At 42.2% G+C, this 11,058-nt stretch overlaps 1 protein-coding gene across 1 annotated transcript; it reads right to left on the bottom strand.

Annotated features, from left to right (window-relative positions):
* Positions 1-5,587: 5,587 nt before the first annotated feature.
* On the bottom strand, positions 5,588-6,877 carry KCNJ16 (potassium inwardly-rectifying channel, subfamily J, member 16). Its single transcript, XM_009869580.1, has one exon. It carries the CDS (start codon positions 6,875-6,877, stop codon positions 5,588-5,590), a length of 1,290 nt encoding a protein of 429 aa, XP_009867882.1.
* Between the last annotated feature and the right edge of the window lie 4,181 nt (positions 6,878-11,058).

Below are 11,058 nucleotides of genomic sequence, written 5' to 3'. Positions count from 1 at the left end.
GCTGGAGCATCTCTCGCAGGAGCAAAGGTGGGGAGAGCTGGGGCTGTTCAGGCTGGAGAAAAGAAGACTGAGAGGAGACCCTTGTCGATGTCTGTAAATGTCTAAAGGGCGGGTGCGGGGAGGATGGGGCTGGGCTCTTTTCAGCAGCACCCAGTGACAGGGCAAAGGGCACAAGCTGGAACACGGAGTTCCATTCAAATACGAGGAAAAACTTTCCTGTGAGGATGATGGAGCACTGGAACAGGCTGGCCAGGGGAGTTGTGGAGTCACTTTCTCTGGAGAGTTTCAAAACTTGCCTGGATGCAATCCTGTGTGACGTGTTTTAGGCAATCCTGCTGTGGGAGGGAGGGTGGTTGGACTAGATGATCTCTAGAGGTCCCTTCCAACTCCAAAGATTCTGTGATCCTGTGACACAGCTGGGTAGGAAATGCTTGAGCATCTCTGATAGTCCTTGGTAACTTTGCATTATGGAGCATGAAGCAAAAATTGACTGACAGGTGGCAACACCACATCTTCAAAACCTTCCGGCTTTGCAGGGAGCAATGAGAGCCCAAACCAGAATTATCCAACTTTGCATCAATTTTGCCCAAAGTGTATCTGATCCCCCCAAGAAAACTTTTATGCTGAGGAAGTAGCAGCTGTGTTGGGATGTTTTCATACATCAACCCACATTTCTCAGCCCCGAATAAAACTGTAACTGCTCCTTGTTTCACTCTTGTTTTTCTTGTGTCATGCTTCCTCTCATCTACTTGGAAGCGATTTTGTTGTGAGACGCTTCCCTAAAAGGGCCTCTTAGGCCCACCACAGCGACACCAACTTGTTCTGTTTGCAGGTTTCCAGCTCAAAACCAGCGAAGGTTGAAGAGCTAAAAAAAAACAACTTACAAGCAATTCTTTTCTTCCCATGCGAACACTTCTGACACGCTGAACAGTACCTGTTATTTCCTGAAGTGAGTGTAACTATGCAACTGTAATGCTTCAGGTTAGGCAGGCAGCTGAAGTCAGACCTCCTGCACAGTGTGTAAGAAACTGGGGGTAAACAAACAGATATTTATTATGCCCCACATCTGAAAACCAACTTCACAGAAAATATGCACTAAATGAGACATGATAATGGGGAAGGGCATGCCAGCTGCCTTAATGAATGGTGGTAGGCAAAGCTGGAAAAATAAATTATATAATAATCTCTTATTATGTTCCCTTTGACATAAACTAATCTTGACCCAGAACAATAGTGCTACTTTCCAAGAGAAAATGACTGAGATGCAGCTATAATCATGATGCAGGAGTCCAATGCAAAGCGGTTTGTTTCTCTTTGTTGTTAAAATTTTGCTTCATCTGGTAAATTTTGTGGAAAAGATGGGAACGAGGTGAGGAAAATCCAGCTGAGGCAGAAAGAAATGCCAGCTGCTGCCTCTTGATGGCTGGGAAGAAGCTGCTGAACTTCAACCCCATGTACTGGCTTTCTAAAGACCCAAGGAGCGCTTGGGTCTGGGAGAGTGGGAGAGGACTTGCGTTTCACGTCAGCTCCCGACTCACGGAATGACCCAGAATGCAGCCAGACACTTACTTTTGGACTGATGAGCACTTTTATCCATTTCTTTAGGGATGACTCAAAGGTTAGGCCTGCGTTGCTGCTGTGAGGATGCGTGTTAGCACTTTTATTGGGTTTCTGAGAGGCTTGCTTGGCTTTCGCATCATTCAGCTTTGCAACTGGGATGAAAAAAGAAAATTAAAAAAAGGAAATCCTTGGAAACATCCTAATCGAGAAAGAGCAGATGGGCATGGAAGATTCTCCCTGCTACTTGCCTGAAGCTGCTGCACACTGGTACACTGCAAGAACCTTCCCCAGTCCCATCCTAGGCAAGGAGGATGTAAGAATTAGCTCTACCAAGAACACAGCCACCCCCACCAAAATGACAATTATGGAAGGAGTCTGCACATTTTGTGTGGCTGCATATCCCTTCTGCACCTCTACCCATTCCTGTCTTACCCACCAGGTGCTACCGAAGATTATTCATCAGGTGAGGAGGCTGCAGGTTAAGTACACAAGCTCTGCGTGCGGCTGCCGTGTGTGTGTCCGTGAGCGGGGCTTTGTTTGGCTTATTCCTCCAAACAAGTGGAGTTTGTGCTAAGCAGCTTCCACAGAATGTTTTTATCACTTTGTGGGTTTGCTTGGGATTTGGTATCTTTTAAAGTCAAAAGAGCACTCTGCACTTTCTAAATCTTTCCATGACCTCTTAGTGTAAAAGATACAGAAGCTCAAAACTGCGGCTGAAGGGAAGAAAAGTAGAATGTGCTCTCACAAGGTGTGTGGTAGAGGTGTGTTCTTTATTTCTGTCTTGATTCATAAAAATTAAATGCATGCTTTTCTATATATTATTATACATAGTTTTTACGCTGCAATAAATAAAATTAAAATATCAAACAGAGAAACTGGAAAAAAAAACCAAACCCAGACTGGTTGAGACTGGTGGTTCAACCAGTATCCTGTCTCCAGCACGGGCTGGTATCAGATGCTGCAGATAAAAGTAGAAGAAACTGGATAGTAGCCTGTTATGAATTAACATGCCCAGGAGAGAAGTTTCTTCCTGACCCTCATCAGTTAGCGGTTGACTTATATGCCAAAGCATACATTAGTAGACATGCTCACGTATTTACATCTATCTATCCCAAGAAGCACGTGACAAAGTGCTAAATCAGACTCCTGGTACTTTCACTTACAGGAAAGTCATTCACAGGGAAGAATTCCTTTCACCACAAGAGGCTCACACGGCACAGAACTGGGAGAGGAAAAGACAGCTGAGGTTCACAGATTCATAGGGGAAACTACTTTTACAAACATCACCTGAAGTCTGCACCCTTTGAAGGTATTTTGGGGATTTTGATTACATCTCGGTAGCATCTCATGTCTCCGAGTAGCTTTACCTGTTTGATTAAGCAAATACTCACAGGTGTGTAAGTACTTGTGAAGTGACCAGGTAAGCAGTTTTCACATTAAGACATTCCCTTTTCCTGCAAACCATAGGACCCCAGAAGAACGGGGTTGGAAAGTTCAAGACAAGGTTGACCGTTCTAGATCACTCCTGACAGACATTTGCTCCAACAAGCTCCTGAGAGCCACCAGCACAGATTCTCCCACCCTGCAGATCTGTCAGTGATTTGCTTTCTTTATGACAGTGTTTCCTAATTAACTTCAATCGCTTTGGCTTCACTTTAAGCCCATGTTTTCCCATCCTACCCACCAGATACAGGCAACAGATTGTCCCTCTCTCTTGAATTGCAATTTTTGTGTTTGAGAACTGTCTCTTTGTTTCCTAATCCCTTTTTGGACTGGAAAACTTTAAGATATTTCCCTACTTTCTCACTGACCTATTTTCCAGACCTCGGATTCTCTTCAAATTGTTCCATGTCTTTCCCAAAGTGTGATGCCCAACATTGAATAAAATCACCCAGCTGAGATGTTTAAAAGATGGAGAAATTTGGAAGGATTACTTCACACATCTTGAAGGTTATTTTCTACTTTATGCAACCTGGATGGTGTTTTTTTCCAAAACCACATAAGTACTGAGATCCTTACAGACTGTCCTACATCTCTTTCCATTTTTTAGACTATTTCCCCAATGGCTGCCAGTGCTCAGATCCAAGATATGATCAGGTGTTTTTTTACTGCAGTTATAGATGAATGCTGCTGCTGATTCAGCATATAAAATAGGGTAATTAATGAACTTTGGAATAATGATTTCCCCCCAGGCTTGTTGATATGCTTGGTTTTACCTAAAGGGATCACATACATCCAAAGGCAAGTGGTGGCAAAAAAAAAGAAATGCAAGATACATTAAAATAATGCAGCAAAACTACTACATGGAGTAAATTCAGGAAAAAAGAGGCATCGTGCTACTTTCTTCATTAAATGTGATGAGCTCACGAAAACTTTTAGTCAGTCAGAATGATGTGAATGACTCGTCAGAGATAATTTTAGCAGCCTGAAGTCAGCCAGCATTGCCACAACAGTCATCTCCTTCGACAACAAATGGAGAGGGATGAACATTTTCAGGATGAACACCTCCTATTGCCTTCAGGTCCCTAAAAAGCCAGAATAAGATGGGATGAACTCCTTTTTCAGGATGAACACCTCCTATTGCCTTCAGCTCCCTAAAAACCCAGAGTAAGATGGGATGAACTCCCCTGTGAATACAAAAGAACAGCTCAGTAACCACAGAAAGCCTCAACCACTAGGCAAACACTTAATTCTTCGATGGGTGAGGTCAGGTGGGATAAATCCCATTTTAGGCAACCAAAAATTCAGAGATTATTATTTTTATGTCAGCATGATAATTAAATACAACACAAATTAATCATAATCATCGAGGGGGGGGGAAGCATGATGAGATATTGCTTATTGAATAATTACAGAGATGTGCAGAGTATGGAACTTCCATGTCATATACAACTTCAAAACAGTAACATTTTCCTTTTTCCCAAATCGAGCTGACAGCTGAGTATGCTGCAATTCTCTGTAAAGGATCACTTTTACACAGTAATTTCAGACGAATAAAAATATTTCATTTTGACAAAATCACAGTTTGGCTTCCAGACTGATCTTTGTCTTTTTAAAGAAGCACAACACACTAAAAAGAAAAAAAAAAATAAAGCAAGGCTGACATTCTGAAAGGAAAGACATTTTGATTTAAAACGCTGCACAGTTCACTCTACAAATACGATCCTCTCTCTGAGGATCAACCTGATTTTGCCGCTTCCGATTTTGAACTTGCCGTCTCATTTTGTGATTCCTGAAGAGCGCAAAGGAGCCCATTTGGCCAGCCCTCCCAGCCGTCAGAGCCACCTAACAAAGATCTTTGTGCAGCCCCAGGCCAGCTGACATCCGTACCCCGAGCCTCGAGCTGCTGAGGGAGCGGCACGTCTGGGAATGGCTCAAGGCTAGGAAATGAGAAAAGCTTTCCAGGATCCCGCTGTGGATCCCACAGGATTAGGCAGGGTGTAAGCAGGTTTCCAGAGCTACTCAGTAATACCAGGCTCAGTTTTCTTGCCAGTTCACTCCCTCCTACAAAGAACAGCCCAACGGATTCACTGGTGTAGCTCCATGATGAGGGTGTCATTTCAACTGCTCGAGGTGCAACGAAAGAGCCATCGTCTGCTGTGGTACTGGGCCACTTTCAGAGCCTCCTGGAGAGACTGGGGAACCGGCTTTCCAAATAAATTAGGCAGCTTAAAAAAAATCTGACCTAGAGGGCCCACTACTTTGTTTTTATTCCCTGCCTAGATCATTATCTCTGGGTACGTCCAACGTCGGTCCCTGCAGGGTAATAAAGTTTACAATAAGTTCACTTAAGTACAGTAGCTGTCTAGCCAACCCAAAATGTTTTCTTGTGCCAATGCTAATGTGTTACTGATACCCACGCTAACCAGGATGAAGCTCCTTCTAGCAGCTCAGCACTGCATTACAATGTGGGCACGCTGTCAGCGAGGTTTGTAATATAAATAGTTGCACATATGAGTTCATTGTTTATATTCTAAAAGCTATGGTGGGAGAGTTGGTTGGAAGTGGTTTTAATTGCAGTAAAAAGCTAGATCTGGGACTCTATGGACAGCCTGCTCAAGGTCACAGCTGCTTTCTGATAAGAAACTTCTTCAGAAGGCTGATTGACAGTTGCCACTGAGTCTTCTGGATCTTCACAACTGGTGATGAGGGCAACTGCACTGAACGATTTTTGGTTAGCACTAAATGACTTGCTCTCCAGTGCTGATTTCTCCACTTCTTTTCCTCGTGTCTTCTCCGTTCGGTTCCACTCTTGCTCCTTCCGATCCAGCTGCATGGCACTGCAGTGAGGAGCATAAACTTCCGTGGTTTCTTCAAACTGTAAGCAATCCACTTTATAGTATTTTTTCTTTACGTGTAAGACGTCATTAAACCTGTGGCCCCAAAGAATCTCTCTGGGGACATATGAGCTTCTTGACTGATGAGAAGTTCCCGTCGAATCCCCTGTGTAAACAAACGTGACCAAGATTTCAAAGTTGTCCTTGGCGAGAGCTTTCCTGTCTAGACCATACAAGGGGCTCTCGCTATCAATTTCATGTACAACTGTCACTGGTGTGACAAGGATGATCTGGTCATTTAGCAGCTTCAAGTCCTTGTATTCCATCGTCATTCTCCCCTCTTTGTCCTCCTTGTAGCGCAGCAGCTGAGCTCGCACAGAGCCCTCGACCATGTGATTTGGCCGGAAATCACCGATGCGCCACATGAGGCAAAATTTATCATCCCTTAAGCCAACTACGGCATAGTAGCTGAAACGGATTGTTTGAGCTCTTTTTCGAGCTGTGGCCATTTTAGCTAAGGCTGCTCCGATTATGAAGGTGTCAATAATGCAGCTTAATACTGACTGTAGGATAACCATGAGGATAGCAACAGAGCACTCTTCCGTAACGCAGCGGTAACCGTAACCGATGGTCGTTTGGGTTTCAAGGGAGAACAGGAATGCTCCCGTGAAGCTATGGACATTTGCAACACAGGGAGTTATTTCTTCATCAACGAACAAATCTCCGTGCTGGATCGCTATCAGCCAGAAGACTAGTCCAAAGAACAACCATGAAAGAACATACGACAGCGAGAGTATCACAAACATATGGCGCCACTTGATGTCCACCAGAGTGGTAAAGATGTCCACCACGTAGCTCTCCCATTCCCCAAAGATGTGTTTGAAGTACACATTGCAGCTGCCATCCTTGTGGAGAAATCGCTTCTGCGTTCTTTTCATCTCCCTTTCAGAGCTTTCTTGACAAGTGCCTCGGTAACTGATCTTGTTTCCCTGTATTTTTACAGGCCTGTAGGAACCACTCTGTTCAGTCATCTTCCTCATATCTGCCTCCTGGCTTCAGTTAACAGAACACACTTGCGGTCCCAGGGGCTATTTGTTTTCTTTGTTCATTGGAAATCTATGAAATAAAAGAAAAAATTTATTTTTGTTTTAATTCCCTATGCCAGAACTGTGTAACACCAAATCTAAATATGTTCGCTCTGTGGCCATCAGGAGCAATTTTCCAAAGAGTACAGACTCTGCCATTCGTTATAAAACACAGCTCAAAAAATCACGCCTGGAAATACGAGGCAGCTAGAAATTCAACTAGTTAGAAATGTCCGTATCAATCCTAAAATTTGGTATGTAGATGAAAGCAGAAATCAAAAACCTCTGTGGTGACCTCACTGTGTCTCTTCTAATGTTCTGGTGAAATAACGTTCAAACCAGGATGGGCTCTCATGAGCAGCCACAGGAATGGCACGAACCCTCACAATGTTAGCCAAATATTTGAGGTAGTTAATTATTTGTTTGGTTCATGTTTGTTTGTTCTCCTCCATCAGAAGAAATGCCCAGAAAAACACCCTCACTTAGACATAAGACTGCAGTAGCATGGGCAGGCAAGTTCAGCACTCGTGTTTGAACCAGAAAATGTATCAAACACACAATCATTCATCATTATTTGTGTTTCAGTATTGCCCAGAAAAAACTGGTCATGGAATTGAACTTAGCTGGGCTAGTGCTACAGAGACATATTTGTTCAATTTGTAGAAAAGTATTTACATTTCAAATAAAAAAAGGAAACCTCTCTGAGGTCCTAGAAAGCCTCTCAACTCATTCCTTAAAACAAACAAACAAAAACTCTGGCTGCCAAAAGTATTTAAATTTTTATTAATGAGTTCAAAACAACCATGCAGCATGTTAATAAAATTTGTGGATGACACAAATTTAGGAAGCGACATGAATAGGAGATTCCTCTGTCAGATCAGAGAGAAAAAATGGGTGTCTTTGCAGATTGCAACCATATGAACTTCAGCAGTACCAAGTGCTGGACTGTGTGTTTAGTGACTAATAACGAGAACTTATGTTCGAAATGGAGACCTCTTCGGTAGGGATCCAGTAAAAAAGGGAATATTCAGCTGAAATAACTGGTTACAGGATGCTGAATTACTTGTAGGATACAGCACTGAAAGAGGCAAATACCTATTCCTGCAGGTCTCCAGCTTGTTCTGCCATATCCCACCGGCTAACACACAAACGACAGACAAGTCAGAAGCGATAGGTAGGGAATGCAGCTAGAACAATTCAAATTGTTTGCCAAATGTCATGCTTCTAACTGGTATTTCTGAAGAAAAAAAAAAAGCTGATTTTTTGAAGAAGAACTGTCATTATTCTTGCAAAAATTTATATAGTCAGTGGAAAAACAAGTACTTCTCTCATTTTTATCCTGGTTTCAGCTGACAAAAGTTCAGATGTAAGTTTACGGTGAAGCCGATATATTCATGGAAAATGGATTTTTAAAAAATACTATTTCCTAGTAGTAGTCTTTTTCCTCAGCTCTTTTCACTTTGCCTGAGTATAAATGACTGCACACACTTTGAGGCAGAAGAGAATCAGGCCCGTAGAGTGTAATATTTATTGGATGGACTAGATTAACAGACCGAGAACTCTTCTCTCATCCAAGGAACAATGACAAGCATGCAGAGAGGCTATTCCAAAAACACTTAAAAGCCAAACATAGTTTCCATTTCTTTTTTCTTTTCTCTTTTTTTTTTTGGTTTTTTTTTCAGTACAGAAATGAATGTGACATATGGTGTCGTAGCCCTAGAATGTGGCCTTCATTAAAAAACACAACATTAATGTTTCCAAAAATACTTCTGGAATACAGTCTTTGGAAACGTTCATATGACTTGCTTTACTCATAGCTTTAAACAAACAGTGTTAGCCTAGTCTACTGAAGACTCCTGACCTGACATTTTATGTCATATTTAACAACAAACAAAAACTGGAAACGGTTTTTTTTTAAGAACCTCGTAATGTGGGGTGTGAAAATGAAGTGGATTGTAATCAGGAGCCAATATAATCTTAAATAACAGATATGCTTATACAATTTGTCTTGACTGATTCAAACTACGGTTCCTTGAAAATACAAACATCCTGGAAGGCTAAAAGGGATTGAACAGTCCAAGAATCGAAGACTACTGAGTCCATATCACTCTCTGCTCATCAGCAAATCATCATATTTCAAAACCACTGTTTTACTGGCACCATCTTTGGATTTTGTTGGTGCTGCCAAGAATCACGGACTGCCACATGCGTAACCATGCAGCAAAGTCCACCCTGATTTTACAGCAGTCTGTCACGCACCGGAGACAACCTTGATTGTGAAGCATCTCGTGTTAGGAACTCTAACTCTACTCAGGGTCTACATACAGACTGCAGTAATAAATATATGCTCATCGATGTCTGCGATCGCCTTTTGACCGGCATAAATGAAGCCATGCAGTAAGATGCTAGACTGGATTTTGCGAAACAATCAAAAAGATGTCTCTGCTAAGAAAGGGAACATGATGCAGAACTTTTCAAATCAGAAGCAAATAACCTAGCCCTGAAGCTGGATGGAGTAAGAAAGAATCAGTGCAAAGCAACGCTATCAGATAGCTATTGCTCTAAGGATCTGAGTTAATCTGTCTGTCATACTGAAAATTGGATTGCTCAGAGCCATTTGGCACTGCACAGCGGAGACGTGCCCCAGATGACCTAAAATCCCAAATGTGCTTGAAAATCTTAGGAAATAGCCTCTTCAGCCACTCAAAATCATCTAGAAATGTTGCCCAGTGTTTTGAGTGTGCCTAAAGGTAATACAAATCTGAACTTCTCCAGGCTACCTCTTAAAGTGTCTTGAGTGCAATAATCATGCACCGTAATTAAGAACTCTTTTAAATCGCCTGATGTTGCTTAGAACATTCAAGTCTAAAAAAACCAGCCTTCAGTGGCCACCAATTGTCATGAGATCTGAGCTGCATTCACAGGGACACTTCCAAACAGGCATGTGGTTTTTCTATTCCAAACGAGAGGTGGCCAGGCTGTGAAGCCACGTGCTCATCACTCACTCTACCGAGACACGCTGCCTCTTGCAGAGCAGTCTGAAGATTACTGCCATCCCCAAATCTGAAAGGAGAGAAGACCACACTCTTACAGCCAACCTTATGATCTTAAATTTTAGAACAATTAAAAAAAAAATAATTTCAAAATGGAGGCATTTTACACCTCCCTAGAAAAGCCATACAAATTACATTAAAGGCCCTACTACCTTGTAAAGATTAACAAAGGGGGTAGGGGATGACTTAAAACCATTCTCTACTCACAAAAGTTCATGGATCAGGTGCAGAAAATGATTCTTAGATGTTGCCAGGAAGTGTTTTCACCTTCCTCTAACACTAATGCACAAGCCCTCACCCTTTTTTGTCTTGCTTTTACTTTCTGTGGTTTGTTTGGGTTTTTTTTTCTTTACTTCGGGACGTGTTTGTACACATCCCAAGCCTCCTCTTGCACGCTGCTCTGTGGTTCAGAGGTGCTGCAATTCGCAGCACTCTTGTTACTCATCCTTATAAACATATTTCCCTCCCCCAAATAAAAACTTAGCAGAGATAAAAATGTAGCAGTGAAGCTAGGCAGGATAGCAGGAAAACAGAGAAATGCTGAAGATTTCATTAGGGTAACCGGCACAGAGGGTTCAGAAGTTCTTTTAAAGCATACGTGTATCAGAGTTCAGAAAATCAGTGTATATTCTTAGTTATCTAAGCTAAGGCTAAGGTCTTACTGTGTTGGGTACTGAAACATGCTCAGGGAGACGCAGAACTGCTCTAGAGACGGTTCATGGGTAGAGACGGTTCATGGGGTCTGCAGATTACTCCTCAAACTGGTATCTCTGAGAATTTCACCCCAATTAGTTATGGGAGAAAGGTAGGTGAATCGCTGTATTTCAAAAGTTATAAAGCAGTGCAGTGGCAGAAAAAAAGGAACAAACCCAAGACCTGCCTCTATGCAGCAAAGAGCTACCACAAAAGCGAACACTAGCAGACATAAGCCCTTTTACCATTTTTATCACTTTCATTTAGTTCCTCTTGAATAGAGCAGCTGTACCAGAAGAACTTTTGATTTTCGTCCACCTGCTCAGCGCAACAGTTAACTTAAAAGCCTTAAGCATTGAGTTTTGCCTTTTAAAGACTTCCACTAAATGT

Source organism: Apaloderma vittatum, unplaced genomic scaffold (genome assembly GCF_000703405.1).
Source record: "Apaloderma vittatum isolate BGI_N311 unplaced genomic scaffold, ASM70340v1 scaffold12465, whole genome shotgun sequence".
NCBI lineage: Eukaryota > Metazoa > Chordata > Aves > Trogoniformes > Trogonidae > Apaloderma > Apaloderma vittatum.
Note: the sequence above shows the minus strand (reverse complement) of the source record. Positions and strands in the feature narration are given on the sequence as shown.